The 22,669-nt window shown below is 36.9% G+C and overlaps 2 protein-coding genes and 1 pseudogene across 2 annotated transcripts in view; 1 reads left to right on the top strand and 2 right to left on the bottom strand.

The window, feature by feature from the left end:
• LOC108997622 (probable pectate lyase 4) overlaps positions 1 to 17,110 on the bottom strand; it is an 89,026-nt gene extending 71,916 nt beyond the window's left edge. The window contains exons 1-4 of the mRNA XM_035688758.1: positions 17,029 to 17,110; positions 16,507 to 16,741; positions 16,267 to 16,389; positions 15,966 to 16,176 (exon numbers count right to left, since the gene is read on the bottom strand). Of these exons, the coding sequence (XP_035544651.1) occupies positions 15,966 to 16,176; positions 16,267 to 16,389; positions 16,507 to 16,741; positions 17,029 to 17,110 (651 nt within the window). The remainder of the gene's footprint in view (positions 1 to 15,965; positions 16,177 to 16,266; positions 16,390 to 16,506; positions 16,742 to 17,028) is intronic.
• LOC109002199 lies at positions 10,615 to 15,090 on the bottom strand (annotated as a pseudogene).
• On the top strand, positions 17,043 to 21,612 carry LOC109002202 (thioredoxin-like protein AAED1, chloroplastic). Its single transcript, XM_035688892.1, has 9 exons — positions 17,043 to 17,313; positions 17,547 to 17,688; positions 17,845 to 17,890; positions 18,810 to 18,869; positions 19,182 to 19,218; positions 19,984 to 20,063; positions 20,189 to 20,280; positions 20,725 to 20,785; positions 21,094 to 21,612. The coding sequence occupies exons 1-9, from the start codon at positions 17,109 to 17,111 to the stop codon at positions 21,151 to 21,153; spliced, it is 783 nt and encodes a 260-aa protein (XP_035544785.1). The 5' UTR covers positions 17,043 to 17,108; the 3' UTR covers positions 21,154 to 21,612.
• The last annotated feature ends 1,057 nt before the right edge of the window (positions 21,613 to 22,669 follow it).

The raw sequence follows: 22,669 nt of genomic DNA, 5'->3' as shown, positions 1-22,669 counted from the left end.
GTAACCCTTTCAAGATCAGCAACTACCTGGTTTTTCCGGATTTTGGCAGGATCAGAAAGGGATATGGCCTCCTCCTCACCTTCCAAGCCCTGTAATTCCTCTAAAAGAGAGCGCTTTTGCTGAAGTTCCACTGCTTCAAATCTTGTTTCAACGCTTTTAACTTTTTAGCCATAATGAAACTTGGAGAACCTTGGAAGCTATAGGAAGTCCACCAATGTCTGACCCTGTCTACAAAACCGTCAGTTTTAAGCCACATGTGTTCAAATTTAAAATACCTTCTACCCCCATAGATGCCTCCACAATCTAAAATGATAGGGAAATGATCAGAACATAAACGAGGTAATCTTCTTTGAGCCACATCCGGATAGTGAGACTCCCAATCTGATGTTAGCAAAAATCTATCAATCCTCGACCATGATGGGCAGTCACGGTTGTTGGACCAAGTAAAAGTGCCTCCTGAAAGAGGAATGTCCATGAGCTCCTGTTCTGAAATAAAATCAGAGAAATCTCTCATGGCTAGAGTGATGCGAGAAGATCCCGACCTCTTGCTTGGAAAGCGAGAAGTATTAAAGTCACCCCCTATGCAACTCGGTAGCTCCCACCAACTGATGACTCCCGCCAGTTCTTCCCACAAGAATCTTCTCTCTGAATCAAGATTAGGGCCATAAACCCCAGTAAAAGCCCACTTAAAGCCGTCTTCTAAATTAACAAAAGAGCATGACACCGAGAAATCACCCACACACTCCTCCACCCTTTCCACCACCCTTGTGTCAAACATAATTAAAACTCCCCCGGAAGCACCTTTTGATGGTAGGTAGGACCACCCAATATGTTGTCATCTCCATAAACTGCGAATTACTTGTCTAGTAATAACTTCCAATTTAGTCTCTTGTAAACATATGATGTCCCCTTTCCACTGGCGAAATAAATTTTTAACTTGGAGCCGCTTGTTAGGATCATGCAGCCCCCTCACATTCCAAGAAATTATTTTTGGCTTCATTGGACAACCATCTTCCCCCTCCCCTTACTACGCTCCCAAGTAGAGCTCTTCTCACCTCCATCCTCTTTCATTGCCCAATCTAGCCTTTTGAGTTCTCTCTCTCTTTTTTTGGCCGAAGCCAAGGATTGATCGGACTTTGCTTGGGCATTCACCGCCTCTACGGCTGTAAGTAAGGCCATAAATTCAGCTTCAAAATCCCCATAAGAAATACCTACCATGTGCTTAATGTCCATTGCTCTCCGGATAACCCAGTCTGACACATTGGGATGAAAGGAATAAAGTGGAGTAGGTTCATCCTCCCTGTTAGCCTTAAACAAAACCAAAGAATCAGTATTTTCGAGAAAATCGGACTCTTCTACCACCTGTTCCGACGCAATGGCTACTGTTTTCGCAGCCAGGGGAACATAAAACAACCCAGAAGGAGCTAACGTCTCTGTCTGTGCCACTGCTAGGCCCGAAAGTTCAACTACGTCCAACGAATTATTATGAGACAACACAGGTAGCCTATTCGTCACCAGAGAGTCATGAAGAAAGCCAGAACATACCGGCGGCAAAGTCTGTGCCACCACGAAGGGTGGCGGCCCCTCCGAAAGCTCCCCATGTTCCAACGCAGCTTGCGCAGGGCCGTTGACTTCATCGAGGACTTCCATGGAATGGGATGGCATATCAGTGGCTGCCGACGTTAGAGTCACCTTCGCGAGGGACACCGTCGGGTTCTGTTTCAGGGATGCCGACGTTTGAGTCAGCGACGTGAGGATTCTGGCAGTACTAAGAATCGGATCCTCCACTCTGCAACCTGCCGACACCACCTTAGGCAGCACAGAACTCACCGACAGGCCCACCACCGCCACCGTCGAACTCGCCTCCACCGATGAGGATGCCTGACCCGCCACCAACGGTAGCGGTGACACTGGGCTAGCGCTATGGGCTTCGCATCGTTTCCACACAGGCGTCGAGCCCTGGGCTACGGGCTTAACCAGATCGATGGCTTGCAAATGAGGCCCAGCAGAAGCGGTTCCCTTCCCCTTAAGCCCATACTCGGACACAGGCCCATTAAAGAAGCCTTCTCCCTGGCCCCCCACGCAAATCTTCTCCCTCTGAAGTTCCTCCTCAACGCAGCATTTTAATACCCCCATATTAAGTATTAACCCACCCACTTGCTTCTCCATCTCTGCCAACGACTGTAACAAAGTTTCCAAACTTGGCCCCGACAAAGGCTTGCGTACACTTGCCTCTTCACAGGGCCGCGTCTTCACCAAAGGACCTAACCCCTTTGCAGGTTTTGGAGCTCCAGACAGAGCCTCCTTGTACGAAGAAAAAATTTCATGCCCCTGTGGTAGTGGAGGAGACAGCGTCCTTTGGTTCCCTCTGTTATCTCTTCGCAAAACAGAGGAGGTTGCGGTTACAGTTGCAGCAATTTCCTTCAACAACTCACCAAAATTCCTCCAACCAACACCTTTCCTCCCTTCTGGAATCACTAGTAAGCCACGCCGTTTCTCTTGACCAAACTCTGTTAGGGAGAAGAAACTCCCATAACAGTTGCGTTGTCTCTGAATCACCAACACGTGAGAGCCTATTCTACGCGACCTGATGAAAACAGAGGAGCCCTCTGAAACTATACCTTCCTCTACCATGCCAGCCAGCCACCCCAAGGAGTCCTGCTCAATGAAGATATGATTCACCGCGCGACAACTGCTCTCGGTAATTCTCCACCACCTTGCATTCGACTTCATAATTTCAAAACATTTTTTATCAATAACAACATTCCTACTCGACCCCATCACAAAACAACTATTCAAAAAATCCTGAAAACTCTAGGCTAACAAACACTGGGCTCAACCAGCAAAAACTGAAAAACCAATGAGAAAACTCAGCATTTTCCTTAAACTGTAAAACTCACTAACACGATAACAATAAACTCCAATCTGAACTTCACCCCCAACTGGACTACATGTTAATCACCACAAGAGTCTATCACCAATGACGACCCAACTCTAGAAGCAAGAACAGAAAAAACCAAGAAAAGCAAAAAGCGTACGGAGAGAAAAAAATAGAACAAGGTTATTTAACAGCAGTTTTCATGAGTTACTACACGTATTCCACCATTTTCCTTAACCTTCGTTTATATGTAAGTGCCTATTATCAGGAAACTAAACATAATTGCAACTTCCATGCATATTAATTTACAGTATGTACATAGAATGGCCCATTTCATGCTGCATCAAGTCCTACATGTGCATTTCCTCACTGTAAATTTGGTGGCACAATAAATCATTACCTACCATGCAGTGTAATAATCTCAACCCAACTTTGGGAAAGTAGTTTAACGAGTTCAATTTTACCTGGGCTAATGCTTCTGCTTGTGACACCCCACTGCAGTTGGTAATCCAAGTGATAGGCAATTTGACTGTCTCCTATGACTCTTTGGCAGGTTACTGGGCATAGAACCACCTGCCCAATAATTGTCATTCATCAAATCATGCTGGGATAAGGCATGGATATTATAATACTCCCCAGCAACAATAATCTAGTCACTAGGAAGCATATTTTACTCTGAAATATACAAAAATGTAACTCAAATCTATTTTACAAAGGCTGGCCTTTTGTTGCAGCACAAGGGTGACTGATCCTATTCTATCATAAGTGTAGTGGGTGTAGTGCTTTGCAATATTGAAAAACAAATCTGCCCTGGCTTTACAGAGTTTTTATTTTACTCAAGTCCACACCCTCCATTATGTTTTTCCCACACCGTAGGTAGCCTCTATAATTCCCACACCCTAGGTAACTGAACTTAAAAAAAAAAGGGCAACTTTCTACCAGACCAGTAGGAAATTACTGCATTTATCTCAAAAAAAATTATTGTGGAAGAAATACCTGGAGAGAGCAAGAAGGAATATTTTGTTACCTTCACTGGGTTCAAGACTTTGAACCTTTTCGACTATGGTGGAAATCTCTCCTTATACCAAGTAGCAGTCGAGAATGTGGAGATGAAAAGCTTCCAACTTTCCTCAGCACCAGAGCAGGCGAGAGGAACTGATCTCATGCAAAACCGAAGTCCCCAACTTTTTGCTGTGTATATGTACTGAGCACCAACTTTGTGTACTGTATGTCAGCAGCTAGCACCAGTTTGATTACATAATTTCCCAATTTACCAATTAGACTTGAGTCTTTCAGCAGGTAAACTCCTGCCCACTTTTCCCAGCGCCAAAAGTTTCCCCCCATCCCACTGCTATAAACTGTACCCGTACATCATTTAGTGTTACCTCAACTTTTTTAGTATAAATTAAATTAAACTAAGATTAATACACCATCAGCTTATTTAACATTAAATTGTTCATGGTCTATAGTTTTCTACTGAAAATCAGCACCTATTATCTGGAACCAATTTATCTCATGGTTACATTGATCAGTAAACCTCTTTACATTTTTAAAAAATAACAACTCATTTGAATCTTCTTTGCATAGTGAATACTGGGAAGAAAAGTTGCAATTTGCAAAAGATCATCTAATAAGCACATTATCCATGTTCTGTTGCAATAAGGCTGTCATTTTTACCTTTTACATTGGGGAAATAGTAGTGTGCCTTGAATTACACTTTTCTCAGTGGAGGCATTTAGTTATAATTTAATAGATCACTTGTCCCCTTGCATCTAATATAGTCATTACATATAAAAATCTACCTTCAATTAAATTGCATAGTGTCTCACTAAATGGGAAAGTTCAATGCATTGCAACTATTATGGTGGTTGCCCAAGTGTCAAGGCTATTGCAGTTCAAGTCTAGGCTGTTTGATATATGGAGAACTTATCTCTAGCAGTTCCACAACTCATATAATATAATAACAAGTGTTTTATTGTTAACCTGGCTTCTTATTCTTCCAATATTGTTTATTAACCAATTTGCCTTGTTGGGATAACTGGCTTGGAATTAATTTTAGACAGGTTACCCATATGCAGTTCTGTTGATGTGTATGGCACTGGAAGTAGCATTAATAAGCTACCTACAGATTGCATATGCATGGGTCTGGGCAGCGAAGATTGGAATTTTTTGCACCAAACAGCCATGATAAGGGTGGCTGTCGATTGCATTTTGTCCAACTTGCTACCTTTTCCACATTACGAAAGGTATCTACACACTATCAGTTACCAAATCATCTTATCTTCATGCATGACCAAACATAATAAACATGCTCTTTAAGCTGTGATAGTCTTCAGATGCAGCTCCCAAAAGGCAGTTTTCTGTAGACATTGCGAGTGAAGTTCTTCTCATAATTATAAACACTATGAGAAGAACTATATGCCATGCATTTTTTTCAGGGTGATTTATTATTATTGTACAGCACATGCACAATATTATACTGTAATTGTTTATTTCCACCAGCCCTGTTCTAGCTACAACAGCACGCTGTCGTGTAACCTTCAAGGACAATTCATCACCTGCAGTAACATCACACACATCGAACATATGGTTAGTGAATGGTTATGGTGTTTGGTTGTAATCAACACAAATTTTATTGATGTAAAAACAGGGAAGTGGTAAATTAAATACATATTTTCTGCACGTATTACTCTTGGGATCTCACACCACTTAAAGCCTACACCTAAATAAACAACCACCCCAATTAAGTTAACCCGATACGTACAAGTTAAGGCATTAAAATATGAGGCTGTCAAAACTAAGTAGAGCATTTACAACTTAGTGAATGTTGCAATATAGTTTATGGTAATGGCCACAAAAGACTAGAAGAAAAGAATATGGTGTTTACCTTCCATCCATTCACAATATGTGGTCTATCCTAACACTGAATCTTCTTCTGTGGAGAAATCTTCCTCATCTGAATCTTCCCCATCACCAAAAGTATCTTTTGAACCAGATGCAACCTCCTCATCCTCAATAGAATATGTGGACTTTCAACCGTGATTCCCTGTATCCATGCCTTCTGGTGCATCAATACGGATAGGTTCTATATCAGTCCTACTTAGTGGAGTTGAGACTGGATCATCAAGATCTCATTAACTGATTACTTTTTCCAAAATATAAGTAATTGTTTCCCAAAAAAATTACTAATGAAGAAGCCAAACTTATCTGTAGTTTAAATAAATTCTGTATACAAATAAGTTCTTTTCATAAATAAACAAGTTGTATATATAATCACTATTTGCATATACCACCTTGACTCCCTTGTTAATGCATTCACTATAAAATATCTGCTCTGATCATCATCATGCAATTTATATCTCATAACTGGAATGAAAATTGCAATCTCATATATTAAATCTAGCCATGCAAACTCATTCTGAATCCCTTGTGCATAGGATCCATCTCAAAATGTACCTGTTGCTACCCAAACATCAGAAGGCTAATTTGACTGCTCATTTATTCATCAAAGTGTAAAACCAGTGACATAGTACATACAATAATTGAAGGGAAGTGGGTACATATTTTGGCCTTGCAACAACTGCCCAGCCTACTAATTAGGATCCAAAGTAATGCTACATACAATCATGGAGTGTGCAAGCGTTGTACAGTCGCTTTGAAAAAAAGTGGGGTCCACCATTAAAAAATTAATTTCTTTTCATGTGAGTCCCATATTTGTTCACTTTTGTCAAAGTGATTGCATGGCACTTGCGCACTCACAACTGCAACTATCATTTCTCTTAGGATCCATCCCCACAAAGTGTACATGTATTTTAACTACAACACACTATATATACACTGGTGCAGACATGTAATTTCACATGTAGAAGGAGAGAAGAGGCTGATTTCTTACACATTAAACCCTAACCAATATATAGACTCACCAGGTACTCAATGAACTGGTTCATGCCCTTTCAGGTGAACCAAAGCAGCAACAATAACACAATAGTACTGGAAGGAGTGGGTGGAATATCTTATGAAGTGCCCTCCAACAAAATGTCCTAGCATTTCAGCCCAACAATACCCATAAATCTGGCATATTAACTCCAATCACCCACCTGCATTACAAGAGTGTTTATAAAATCACTGGAAGTACAAAACAAGGCAGAAAGCAGAAGGTAAACTTATGTATGCTAAAATAGCCTAGAGTTTATATACACACACACACACATATATATATATATATATATATATATATATATATACTTTGGACAGACCTACAGTTTGGGTCACTCACTAGCCAATAGTACAATTGCACTTAAGAATCTCCCATTTTCTTCCATAGATTTTGTAAACATCTCAGCTGTTGTTTAGTATTCCAATACCCAAAAAAACATTCCCAAAGCAGTGTTCACTCTCACAGTACATTTAACCATATTGTGAGACTTTCTTGGCCAGAGAGCAAAAAGAAAAAATCTAATAAACACAGCAATAGCCTTGCTGTAACTTTGATTGAGAAACATCATGCAAAGTCGAATCATTTTCTCAATATATTCCTTTCACACTGTCATCATCCATCTATATGAAAAGGAACCCCATAGTCCCCCCTATTATGCCAAAATCTCAATAAGCTGATATATACTGTTGTACCTAATGTGCATCTATGGTGTTGTTATGTGTTCCTCTTAACTTCCTAACATATCAAAAACACATGTTGAAAGTTATTACATATAAAGGATTTCTAGATTTGGACTAACGATTGCAAAGGCTCGTGAATAAAATCTGTAGCCATTGCAATCTGGAAATCATTGTGAAGATCTTTATAAATTAAAATTATAAGATGTCTGATGTCCTCATGATATACATAAATAATCAGGTTTATGTTACAAGACATGAATATTATGTTCACACAAATTAATCAAGTGGAAATTATTTTCACAAGACATCAATAAAAAAAATGAAATTTCCAGCCCCGTCTCTAATCTGTGTACCCATCCCCTCCTATGCAAATTATTGCATAACAATGATAAGGAAGCATGATGGGAAAGACATGGTTATCATATCTCAATTTTCATTATCTGTTTTCCATACATATTTTTTAAACAAATAAGCAACCAAATTGACCTTCAGTTTACTCAATATAACCTTAGGATGTACATAGCAGCGTAATTTATATCTAAGTACATAACATTAATTAACATAATGCAAAAAAACAGCCATACAGATTGGCCTACAGATTTTTTGATGCTACCTCACATTAACTACAGGAAATCAAACCTTGTCAATATATAAAACTACATACCAAACAGCTCCAAACTGCCATGACTGTCATCACTTGTTCTGGGATATTGCTCGAGATCGTCATGTAAGACTTAATAACTTATGGGCATCTTCCCCCTTAATTTTTGTGGTTTAAAACGATAAGTGGAAAGTGCTTATGTCAACATAGTACTGATATACATGATATGTTGACAGGATATAATGGATGCATCAGGTGTGGCTTTGGTTGTAATTGGACCTGGTAGTGTTGATTAGGTATGTACTGATGATTAATTGAACTATTCATACTTGTTTCAGTAAAACTTAATAGATGAATTAAGTATACAATAATAAGTTGCTCGTGTATTTGTTGGGTGTCAACATGCCATCCTTGGAATAAGGGTAATTGTAAATATGTATGCAAGTTTCATGAGGAAACCAATGGCACTCTTCACATGTTTTTTAAGGGTAAATATGTGACTAACAATGTTATGCTTCACTGAAATCATTTCTCACCCTTTGCCCCAATTTTTTATTAAGAAAATAACATAAATTTTTGAAGTAATTGGCAGCAGTAATTTTATGCAGGCAAGAGCATTTACTGAATAAACAAAATTCAAAGGAGGTTTGTTTTTGAAGAATTTGTATACCATGTGAATTCTATTATATCAGTAGTGGTACATAAAGTTTTACTTTGGTTTTACTATCAATGGAGTAAAATGGAAACATGAAGATGAGATGGTGTCTCTTGGGTCAATTACATGTGCACTTCTAGTTCCATTTTGTTTTCTGTTTTAAATTTCATGTTTATGTTTAAGTTCTTACAGTGTTTGTATCTTGAAATTTCAAGTACTCTATAATAAAGTAGTCTGTGTGGATATGGAACCATTGTTTCTGTTGCCAATTGATGATGATGATAATGCAGTAATGTGATAATGATAAGGATGAGATGGTGAAGGTTTGGTGATGGCAGCAATGATGATGTCATTCATGTTGTTACAAAGCAGCCTGCATTGTGGAAAGACCTTACTACTCATCAAAGCAAGGGTGTAAAAGAATGAAAAAGAGATATGTTCAATTTTATGCTGTGGAGTCTATACTTCCCAACCGAAAAAATTATAATGTGTCTTAATTTTGCAGCCTGCTAATAAAACTTGAGTTTTATTTCAGAAGTTTATGCCGACCCGACCCACTCGTCGTATGAGGCTTTACAATTTGTCTCAGGGGTTTCAACTACATCCACTCCCTTTTTGGTAACTCTACTAGTACTTCTGGCTTACATAAGGTGTTTGTGAAAATTATCACTTTGTGATTACATCTAGGAATTCTTAGTTTAGTTGTTTCAGTGAGAATGCAGTCAAGTCTGAAGATAATACAGTTATAAATGGATGATTTTCGACAAGATTGGAAGCTTTCATTTGAAAAGGACACCGTGACTAGAGGTGGCTGGTATGCGAAACATATTGTTGCAACTATTGTGTCCATTTTTCTTTTTCATGATGAGATCAAAGTTTCCAGCTATGTACTTTTCTTGAACTCCTAGCAAGTATCAACAAAACCTGCATTCTGACTTGACTTAATGGTATTATCAACAGAACCTAGATCCATCACAACTAAATCCCCTTGGTGGCTTAAACAAGATCCCGAGGAAGCCACCAAAGAAATCTGGCAACAGTTGACTCTACACTAGTGGATAAATTGAAAAAAAAAAAAAGTATACAAGTGTATAGATTATAAGGCTTGCCTTCAATAAGATAGATGGTTTAATGATCTTTATCTATTTTGGCTAAGCTTGTCCAATATGAGTTGTCTGCTGCATGGGTAGAAAATAATTTTTTCTTAGTGATGGTTGTTTTCCTGTTTTTAAAATTAACAAGTGGAAGTTTGTTGTTTCTCGGGGAGCAAGGTGGAATTATAGCCTGTCCCCTTTCTCTTTTGTCCCCATGCCCAGAACACGGTTAATCATCAATATGACCATTGTTTGCCATATATTTGTTATTGATCAATGGTTTCCCTTTTTTTCCGAACGCACAGACAAATCAACCTGTATATTTTTACACTTTCTTTAACATTATCTAAATATATTTTCTTATACAATTAAGATCGGAGAGGAGCATCGAAACACTCCACTCAAGGCTTTAAAGTTCTGAGCTCTTATCCTAGGTACTACTCTAACTAGATGTAAACTTTGTTTATTTCTTTTTGAGTAGGACAAAGAAACTGGGGATGATCCGGATATCAAAGATATTCTGAAAGCCTGTAGCTCATGAAGAAGAAATGATGAATCTGCTGATATCAAAGATATTCTCTATCAAATTTTACTTAAATTCACTTCTACTTTCTATTTGCACACTTAACTCATACATACACACCCACCCCATTCTGTTTGAGCCGCTTCCAACCTTAAACAGTGAGTATTTCAGGTTTATAGGGTGATTTGGAATGCTTACAAAATAACATTTTCTTGAAACAACACCAAGAAATGTAAGACCAAGAAACTATTTCTTCCTATCAATTCTTCTAGGTTTAAATCTAGGTCCTGCAGAAAGAACCTTAAGCCCCAATTCATCCCTCAGAAGTTTAATAATCGCATTTTTCACCTCTAAATTGTGCCTTTCTGCGCTTGTATCTTCTTTACTGACTCCTAAGATGATCAAGATGTCATCTTTTACTGAATGCCCTGCAATGATAAACCATTAAGTCATCAAAATGAAGTTGTACATATTGAATTTGGGTTTTAGATCCATTTGCTCAGTGCGGGACGACATATATGTGACTCTGGATCAATGCAGATGTACATGGAAGAGATTCATTCATACCATGAGTATGGTAGTTCTCTTTGAACATTCGCAGGACTGCAAGAACGACAATCCAAGCTTCAAGCTGTTGATACGCATTGAAAAATCGTTTGAGAAAAATCATGAGAAAACAGATAATCTAATTCTCAAAGAGTACAAACAAGCGTGATAGCAATCAATCTAAACTACAATCTATAGCTAGTGTGAGGAGAAATTCATCTACAGTTTTTTTTTTTAATGTAAATAAATTAAATTTTAAATATTACACAAATTCATTATGTAAAAATATTTTAAAGGTGGGGTTGACAGAAAATCCAATAAAACTTTCATCTCAACTCTATTTCTTCATTATTCATCAAAACCTTCCAAACTTCTACAAATCAAACATACTCTTAAGATAATATACCTGATGAATGGCATAAAGTGGCATTCATGAATATTAGTGATCAGTTAGATAAGCTTCGTTGCCAGTGTGGACCCACCCAGAGAATCGATATTGTTCAACACTTGACAGTACTAATCATGCAATGTAATTAACTGACAGATAAATGATAAAAGAAATATTCATAGTTGCTTGGAAAATTTATGAAATATCGGTAAAATCCCTTTACACTAACATACCCTGCCTTCCGCATATCTTGATATATAGACAGGCAATGTTGTCACAGTTTTCAGAAAGCCTTTCACAGCGAGTATACACAAAATTGTACTCAGAATGCAGTGCGAAACTGCCATCTACAAAAACCATGCAGAATCATTTTCATGTACAATATCTTCCCTCATCTTCCAATATTATACCATAAAATTCACACTGACGCATACAGAATCCAAGCAGATTAACTCTAAGCACTTACCAAATTTGGACGTATCTGAAAGTTTTTCATTTCCTCAAATAATGAAAACGCTAGCTTCAAATTTTTATTTTCCACGCAAACCTATTAAACCAAGGGCACAAGGCATAAACATCTTAATTAGTGGTCATGACAAGATATCTTTCCTTTTTTATTGGTGTCGGGCGTCCAGGACAGTCCCGACTAATCCCAGACAAGAAAACTATTTTACAACCGAAGTACTGTCAGAAGAAAGATTTAACCTTGATCGTTGTTGTATATGCAACAACATCTGGCTGAATTCCAGCACCAAGCATATGTCTCAAAATCTGCACTGGAAGAAAAAGTAATTATAAGAGAACTAAGACCACAGTAGCAAAAAGGAAAGGATAATGTTGTTTCCGTAAATGAGTCTTGGATCTAGTTCTCACCAACATCAAGAATAATTCTAGTGTAAGTATTCAGTTAATTCTAGTGTAAGATTTTCAGCTAAACACATTCAGAAAAATTATGCAAAAAGGAAGAGCAAAGATAAAGAAGATCTTGTACGTTACCTGTATAGCACCTTCTACATTGCCCAAGCCTCCACATATATCAATCAAAATTGACCAGCTTATATGATTAGGGGAGAGACCTACTACTATCATCTCATCCATCAAAGCATTTGCACGGTAGTAATCAGTACCACAAGCCTTCATGAGAATATTGTACGTTGCAGTAGTGGGTGTAAAGGGAAACTTCTTAGAAAAGTTTAAGTGATGTGAATTAGATATGCAATTTGCAACAGTACTACTACAATTTTCTTCCGCATGCTCTGCACTTAAATTGCTAGATGTAGTATTGCTCTTGTAATCTCCACTAGTAGGCTCTGAGACGCTACTTCCCTTCCAAGACTGGAAAAGACGGAAGGCCCTGTCATATTGGCAAGCCTCAACACAAGCATGTAAAAGAATGTTGCAACACTGTGTGTTGGGTTCACAGCCAGCCAGCAGCATCTCTTCAAACAATTGAATTGCCTGCTCTACAAGACCTGCATTGGCGCAGACGCTGGTCAATAATGACCATGCAACAGTGTTAGGAGCCACACCAGCTGACAACATATCATCTTTGATGTGTAGTGCCCATATGCCACAATTTTGCATCTGCAAAGACCTGTGGAAAGTGATGCACAGGTCATGTAGATATGAAAAAAGTAGCACAAGAGTCTCAAATAACTAGTCTACACTTCCGCAAGAAAAAGGGAAAAGAAGATCTATGAACCACCCAAAACAACAAGATGGAAATTAAAATTAACGTTCATATACATTGAGTTACCTTTACAATAGTGCTGTAAGTGAAAACATCCAACTTTAGTGCTCCTGTTGATTCCAAATGCTGCACTTCCTTCTTAATGTCTTGGGCCAAATCAACTCTGCCAGCAAGACAGCATGCCTTCAAAAGGATATTATAAGATGCCATATCCGCCCTGACACCAAGATTCTGGTTGCATAAAAAACAAAGGAGGTAGTATTAAGTAACAAAGGAGATATACCGGCTTGCTAATTAATGCATATTTTATTCATGTTTTTACCCTGAAAAAAAAAAGAAAAGAAATAGCAATGATACAAGCTTGAAACTTAAAATTATCAGTTAAATTAATAAAAATGAAGATTGAAGGAAAAGTATAAAGGATGCAGCACAGTAAGCATGCTAACCATTAAGAGTTCCACTATCATGTACTTCAATCAAAACATGGCAGCAGAAAACGTTAAAAGCCTAGAGCTTTGTGGAATTGACTTGGGATCATTCACTTCGATTGGTCAGACGATTATTCATAGAAAATCCAAGTATATAAGGTAACTAGAACCCACCAAAGGAGCAATCTTCATGTTTTTGTAGAGAATGAGAGAGAGAGAGAGAGAGAGAGAGAGAGGGCAATACCTGCATATTCTTGTATACATCCAATATGTAGCTCAAATCATGAGCATTCACATTCATGAGACTGTTGAAAACATAAATATTCGGGGTGATCTTGTGGTTGAGCAAGTCCTACAAAAAACTCATGTGAAAGAAAGCCCAACACTCAATGGCAGCATAACATCTCCCAAAACAAAGCAAACAAGGATTACAAAAACACAATCATTATGAACCTTTGCATAGGAGAAACAACGCTATTTAGATGCTCATGATCTTATTTCCTCAAAGCACTTTGAGATTAAGGATTATGTGTGCATTATTATGAGCAGATCACATGGAAACCAAGCCTGGAAAAATTAGTACTTGTGACTATTGATCAATACCAAGTAATGTGGCTTAAGAGGCCTTTAGAAGAGGTCGAGGTTTGTCGAGTGGCCAGAAGTATGACTAGTGACAAGGCACCAAGTCCAGATGGGTTTACCATAGAGTTTCTTTCAAGCTTGATGGAATGTGATCAAAGATGATATCATAATGGTATTTCAAGATAATTATTCCTATGCCAAGTTGAAAAAAGTCTTATAGCCACTTTTATGGCCCTCGTCCCTAAAACCGTTAGATGCCTAGAGAGATGTCAAAAATAACCAATTTCAATCTCATTATGAAAATAATAGCTCCAGTGTTGGAGCTTGAGAAATATGTTGGTTATAGATAAATTCACACGCTTCCTGTAAATTTAACGATTTCAGAGGATTGACTAAGGCTTAAGAACTTGTTAAGCCTGCATAATTTTTTAAGCCTGCATAATTTCTTAAGCCTGCATAATGTATTAGACATAATTTCGACCACTCTTTTATGGCATCTAGCTAAGTGGCTTGACAAGCAAAACTTTGTAATATGGACAGCACTGTCAAACTATGGATTATGACAGTTAAAAGAGTATCAGATGATGTCAAGCTTCCTCCATTGACTAGTCAAGCAGCACAAACGTTTCGCAGCATCATCGCTGATTCATAATGATAATTGTACAGTCAATGAAAGCAGGAAACAGCCACCCCCATTGTAAATATTAATGCAAATTAGCCGCTTACTGCAGTGTCCCAATCAAGATTCCTATTTTCAATGATCTCAAGTAGTCTGACATTGTATTCCTATTGTTGATATAAACGATTTATGCAGTCGCAAAATTAACTACACAGGGATCTCTGTTTTCTTTTATCATGGGAGGATGCCAAAATTGTTAGCATGCTTGAAACTCGACTTCAACAGTAAAGGTATGAACTACAGAGTCTCTTTAATAATGCTTAATTAAGTCAGGACTCGGAGTCTCTTTCATAATGCTAGAAAAGATTACTTACAGTCGCACACTTTTATAAATGAGAAAGCAATATGCTCAAATTTCAATCGAGTGCAGGAGTCTACCATCTATTTCGTTGCTATTAGGTGGACTCTTCTCTCAAAGATATCTTCTTTCTATTATTCCGTCTTACAGGCATCAAGGACTTCCTCATTGGAGCTCTTTTCTGTATTATTTCCTTCTTCCAAGGATCAGGTGCTATATTATTCTCACCAATTGATATGATGGGCTAAAGGGACTTTTGAATGACATCCATTTTCGGATGGAAAGGAAATGAGAAAGAGGGCAAGAAAGCTTGTATGATACTTCTATATAGTCATTCATGTAGGGACAAAGCCAAACTTTCTTAACTTGCATAATTAGAATCGTTGTTCCTACAGCACATAAGAAAGGCTGTGAGTGAGAGACTGAGAGAGAAAAACACTGAAGGTTAGGATAGATGAAAACATGCAGACATGTTGGAAATGGATATGAAATTCAAAATAGAAATGCCAGTGACGTGCATATCCATCTCTAATCTCAGTGCAAAAGTGTATCTAATTGGTGTGAAGGGTCATAATTTATCATACCTAGTTCCCAACTAAGGCCTTTTTGTTGCCTTTTTTTTTTTTTTCTTTTGTCCATTTCAAATAAAAATATGATCAAAGAGCTGAATTAAAACCAAAAATTCTATATGTGCAATCACACCAACACACACTTCAATTGATCCCCTAATTAATTAAAACCAAAAATTCTAAATGATAAGCAGAATTCAGAAATGTACTGGGTTGAAAACAGAACGAGGGCATATACCTTCTCTGTGAGACATTTAAATGCCATCTTCTTCTGCCCTGCTTCATATATATTGCATTGGGAATATATATGGTATCAAAATATAGATCACAAGATCTTTAATCTCCTAGACTAGGAATCATATTAAAACCTTCAATATTAAAACTAACAGATATTAGAATTCGCTATAAAATTAGCACCTGTGATTCTACAATGGCAAAAACAGCATAAATGCCCCAGTTTTTGCTATAATTGTTGTTCAATTGTACTTTTGCAAATCTAACTCTAGGATGCCGCTGTCTTGTCCCATCAAAAAAGCAATGGTGGATGGCCACACGGATGCATCTGTTGTCAATATGAGAAGGGTCTGCCCCAATGAGCATTGTCTTGTTATGCTGTGAAAGGTGACACCTGAAGCCAATGTTTGAAGACATGTATTATTATTATCAATTTTTTCTGTTTTTGTTATCCCTGTTTGTTAAAAAAAGGACTTGATCTTACCTAGAAACAGTAATATCTGTGCTCTTTCGCGTGATGTCTATAAGTCCATCATCATAGTCACGGAGGCAGCAGCGATCTATCCATATATGTTTTGAATTAGGCTTTATTTGAATACCATCAGCGATACCATGTTAGGAAACAGAGTCAAGAGTTTAAATACAAGAAAAAGACCTATAATCTGTCCTATAATCGAGCTGTATACAAGGAAAGTAAGCTGTACATTTAGAAATATGGAAAATATCAACTGATATCCCGTAATAGCCTTCAAACTCCAGATTGCATATAATTACATGTTCACATTCCTTCAGCCGCAAACCCTTCCCTGTGAATTTAACCCTCTGGGCCCGGCCATCAATGGTCTTATAAGACGACACAGCCATGTAAGAAGAGAGATGAATGGTGCCTGAAACTTCAAAGACAATCCATAGTGGCTCTTTGCTACGACATCCTTGGCGAAGTGTTCCTGGCCCATCATCTACACCAATGGAAAAATATGTTAAATTAGCAGAACACATCAAACGAATTTTATAGGGAAACTCGAGAAGGACCCTCATAGTGAAGACTTTCACAAGGCAATGACCAGTAAATTTTACAAATTGTGAATAATCTGGTTGGGGAACGACATGCAGTTTGCAAGAACGCAACGAAACATCATGCAGTTTTAATTGCCAAAGCATAACCACGCGAATTTCTAATAATGAAGCATTTTGACCAACCAGAGTGTTGCCACGTGTAACTCCATTTCCCACAATTACGACCAACGGTCACAAAGCCGCCCAATAATCTCTACTCCAACCAGAGTCCTTGGGCGGAGTTTCTGCTTATCCTTCGAGCATCCATCCATGGCGACTTCTCTGTCTACCACACTTTCGACCAGTAATCTCTACTCCAACAGCATCACCAACCCGACTTCAACACATCTGCTTCCTGGCCTATCACCCAATAGCACTCTCAGACTTTCTACGATTCCCAAACACCTCAAGTATACAACCAGTTTCTCACCACGGCAAACCCTCCTCATGACTTCTGCAATATTGGGTTCTCCTGGTAGATCTGTTTACATTTCTTGCACTAATCATATATCTTTGGTTTCTATAAACAGAAAAAAGGGAAAAAAAAGTAAAGAATAATATGTGTCCTTTTATTCATTTCCGTCGTTTTACACTGAAAATATTTAGCATCCTGATGTTGATATTTCCTCATTTTCTCGGCAAACAAACTTAATTATTTTGTACGGTATTTTGGAGCGGATCAATTATGATATGTGCATATGTCAACAGGTACCGAAATTTCAGTGGCGGGTGACGATACCGCAACTGTGCTGGACACGGTAAAAGTGTTCGATTTGAATGGAAACGCGATCCCGATTTCTGATTTGTGGAAAGATAGGAAAGCTGTCGTGGCATTCGCTCGCCATTTTGGGTCAATTTCTTATATAAATGTTATATATATCTGATTATTCCGAACGAATTTCTGTCACAGAAATAGGTAGTAGAGGCTAATGGAAGTAATATTTTCACTCAAGTATTGCGCACCAATCATTCATTTTGCGTATGGTACTTGTCTTTGATTTTGCAGGTGTGTCTTTTGCCGCAAACGAGCTGATTATCTTGCCGCCAAGAAGGTAAGTGTGTGGATGGACTATAGATGCCATGCATTCATTCATTCTGTTATAACGTAAATTCTACTTGCAAAAAGAAACAAAATATTTGCTCCCCCTTGATATTAACAACAAATAATGGTTGTTGAGGAGCAAAAACTAGATGAAAACGTTGATGCTAATTAGAAATTGTTGGATCTGTGAAGAGAAAAAACTTTTATTTTATATCACTACCAACTTCAAATCAACTGAATGGATGTTTCCAAGGAAGGGCAATACATAGTTAGCTTTAGGATGAGTTCATATAGCCTGTAGAAGACTTAGGGCTTGTTTGGATTTGCAAGTCATCTCAACTCATCTCAACTCATATCACTACTATTCATTACTATTCAGCAACTTTAACTCATAAATCTCACTACTATTCACAACTCATCTCATTACTATTCACAATCTATCTCAGCCCATCTCAAGTCATCTCTAGTCATCTTCGAATCCAAACATCTCCTTAATGACTGGCCACCAAGGATGGTGGCTCAATAGTTCTTGGGTTACGCCTAAGTGGTTTGACATGTACTAGATCATGATCTCAAATCCGAATATGAATTCACCTTAAACTATTAGTATTAGCTACCAAAGGATTCATTAAATTCCCTAGTAGGGCTAGGTTCTAAGCTGTGGTTCAAACTCGACTTGAAGGAGCGCCTAAGGCTTCTCTTCGTCTAGGCCCCTCATGTTCAGTTCCAACAGGTAGGGTGCTATACTATGTTCACATCCAGGTAGGGAAGCCACTTCTGGTCACCTCCCGTATGCTTACAAGTAGCAAAAAAAAAGAGAGAGACTTAATAACTTATTGGCATCTTCTCCCTTAATTTTTGTTGGTTTAAAATGATAAGTGGGAACTACTTATGTCGACATAGTATTGATATATATGATATGTTGGCAGGATATAATGGATGCATCAGGTGTGGCTTTGGTTGTTATTGGACCTGGTAGTATTGATCAGGTATGTACTGATGATTAATTGAACTGTTGATACTAGCTTCAATAAGACTTAATAGATGAATTAAGTATAAAATAATAAGTTGCTCGTGTATTTGTTGGGTGTCAATATGCCATCCTTGGAATAAGGGTAATTGTAAATATGTATAGAAGTTTCATGAGGAAACCAATGGCACTCTTCACATATATTTTAAGGGTAAATATGTGACTAACAATGTTATGCTTCACTGAAATCATTTCTCACCCTTTGCCCCAGTTTTTTATCAAGGAAATAACATAAATTTTTGAAGTAACTTGCAGCAGTAATTTTATGCAGGCAAGAGCATTTACTGAGCAAACAAAATTCAAAGGAGGTATGTTTTTGAAGAATTTGTATACTACGTGAATTCTATTATATCAGTAGTGTTACATCAAGTTCTACTTTGGTTTTACTGTCAATGGAGTAAAATGGAAACATGGAAATGAGATGGTGTCTCTCGGACAATTACATGTGCACTTTTGGTTCCATTTTGTTTTCTGTTTTAAATTTCTTGTTTATATTTAAGTTCTTACAGTGTTTATATCTTGAAATTTTAATTACTCTATAATAAAGGGGTCTGTGTGGATATGGAACCATTGTTTCTATTGCCAATCGATGATGATGATAACGCAATAATGTGATAATGATAAGGATGAGATGGTGAAGGTTTGGTGATGGCAGCAATGATGATGGTATTCTCGTTGTTGCAAAGTAGCATGTATTGTGAAAAGAACTTACTACTCATCAAAGCAGGGGTGTAAAAGAATGAATGAGAAATCTGTTCAATTTTATGTTGTAGAAATCTGTGTGGATATGGAATCATTGTTTCCGCTGCTAGTTGATGATGATGATAACAACAATAATGTGATAATGATGAGATGGTGAAGGTTTTGTGATGGCAACAATGACGGTGTCATTCATGTTGTTGCAAAGTAGCCTGCATTGTGGAAAGACCTTATTACTCATCAAAGCAGGGCTGTAAAAAAATAAAAATGAAATCTATTCAATTTTTTGCTATGGAGTATATACTTCCCAACTGAAAAATTTGTAATGTGTCTTAATTTTGCAACCTGCTAATAAAACTTGTTATTTGTTTCAGAAGTTTATGCCGACCCGACCCACTCTTCGTATGAGGCTTTACAATTTGTCTCAGGGGTTTCAACTACATTCACTCCTAAAGTATGTGAAAATCCCTTTTTGGTAACTCTACTAGTACTTGTGGCTTACATAAGGTGTTTGTGAAAATTAGCACTTCATGATTACATCTAGGAATTCTTAGTTTAATTGTTTCTATGACACTACAGGCAGGTCTCAAGATAATACAATTATATATGGAAGGTTATCGACAAGACTGGAAGCTTTCATTTGAAAAGGACACCGTGACTAGAGGTGGCTGGTATGCAAAACATCTTGTTGCAACTACTGTGTCCATTTTTTTTATGATGAGATCAAAGTATCCAGTTATGTACTTTTCTCGAATTCCTAGCAACTATTAACAAAACCAGTATCCTGACTTGACTTAATGGTATTATCAACAGAACCTAGATCCATCACAACTAATCCCCTTGGTGGCTTAAACAAGATCCCAAGGAAGCCACCAAAGAAATCTGGCAACAGTTGACTCTACACTAATGCGTAAATTGAAAAAAAAAAAAAAGTATAGAAGTGTATAGATTATAAGGCCTGCCTTCAATAAAACAGTTGGTTTAATGATATTTATATATTTTGGCTAAGCTTGTCAAATATGAGTTGTTTGCTGCAAGGGTAGAAAATATATTTTTTCTTAGTGATGACTTTTTCTTGTTTTTAAATTAACAAGTGGAAGTTTCTTGTTTCTCAGGCAGCAAGGTGGAATTATAGTTGCAGGTCCTGGCAAAACTAACATCTCATTCGTTCACAAGGTAAATAAGTTCCTCATCATAGCCTGTCCCCTTTCTCTTTTGTCCTCATGCCCAGAACACGATTAATCATCAATATGACCATTGTCATATATTTGTTATTGATCAATAGTTTCCTTTTTTCCTAACACACAAACAAATTAACGTGTATATTTTTACACTTTTTGAAACCCTATCCAAATATATTTTCTTATACAATTAAGATCAGAGAGGAGTATCAAAAGACTCCACTCAAGGCTTTAAAGTTCTGAGCTCTTATGCTAGATATTACTCTAACTAGATGTAAAATTTCTTTATTTCTTTTTGAGTAGGACAAAGAAGCTGGGGATGATCCTAATATCAAAGATGTTCTGAAAGCCTGTTGTTCATGAAGAAGAAATGACAAGTCTGCAGACATTCTCTATTAGATTTTACTTAATTCACTTCTACTTTCTTTTTGCACACTTATCTCATACAAACACTCCGCCCCATTTTGTTCCAGCCACTTCCAACCTTGAAAAGTGAGTAGCTCAGGTTTATGGGGTGATTTGGAATGCTTACAAATAATATTTTTCTTGAAAAAAGACCGACAAATGTAAATGGCACATTGACAGCACACAAAACACCTGAACAATAAGCAAATCATGATCCAACCACATATACTGCTTGTTTCCTCAATTTCAAGAGTGAAACCGTAGTCAAGGGTATGGCATTTGGCTTCTTGTGAGAGAGAAATTCTTGTGACATACATTTCATTATAGGTCAAGACTCTGGCTAAGTGTAAAGGCATGTAAATGCTATTGTAACAACAAGCAAAATATCTTGTCCAATTAGACGATTTGGAGATGGCAGGGTTGGTCTAATATTTCATTTAGCATCATATTTTGAGATTATAATGATGATAATAATAATGAGGACAAGAGTTCTCATAATACCTTCCCATTAATACTTCTAGTGCCACTACTACAAAGTTATATGCATCGCATTTTTCAGTAATTGTCATCGTGTAGAGAAAGAAAAAAAGGATGAGAACGACTAATGTTGCGTTTGGGTAGTGAGGTACTATTAGGTATTCTTTGAATAGTAGTAAAAAAGTAATGAAAATGTAATAATAGAATGTTGAATAATAGTGAATAGTAGTAAAACGTAGGTGCAAAGTAATAATAAAATAATGAATAATAATGAGGTATTCTGAAAATACTATTCTCGATATCCAAACTAGGCCTAAATATGGTCATTGAACAGTAATACATCAAATTAATTTGATAATTATAATTTAACAGTGAAATTATTGAATAAAGAATAATATTTAATCAAGTTATCGATAATAATATTTAGCTTTTAAAATAGAAATCTTTTAAATAAAGACGTGATGACTTCATTATATATTATTTTAAAAAATAAACAAAGTTCACAAAAATGGGTTCTAGCTTCAATTATTTATTTTTTACTTTTTTTATTTTATTTTGCATAGAGGATATAATTTGAATCTAAAAAATTTTATAAATTTTTAAAAAAATTTAAATTTATTTGAAATATCTTAAAATAAAATATTTTAGAAAATCTATATGATATTCTTAGTTAATATCTTAGATTATTTAGCTAGCTCGCACATTATTCGGTCAGATCTAGGAGTAGTTTTATATGATTTTTAAATCATGAAACTTTGAGTGTAGGAAGGTATTATATATATTATTATATTATTGCTAGTTGCAAACTATTCCTATATAGTCTCATTATCCACTCTCCAAATGTATTATTATTAAATAATATATCCGATTATGCTAAACATATAATTAAATGAAGAAAAAGTATATCTAATTAAATTAATAATTTAAGATTATTGTGATTTTATTCTAGTTTTATCAACTTAATATCCTTTTAGCTGAATTGGTGATAACGATTCAT

The sequence above is a fragment of the Juglans regia genome, chromosome 3, assembly GCF_001411555.2.
Source record: "Juglans regia cultivar Chandler chromosome 3, Walnut 2.0, whole genome shotgun sequence".
Taxonomy (NCBI): Eukaryota; Viridiplantae; Streptophyta; class Magnoliopsida; order Fagales; family Juglandaceae; genus Juglans; species Juglans regia.
Note: the sequence above shows the minus strand (reverse complement) of the source record. Positions and strands in the feature narration are given on the sequence as shown.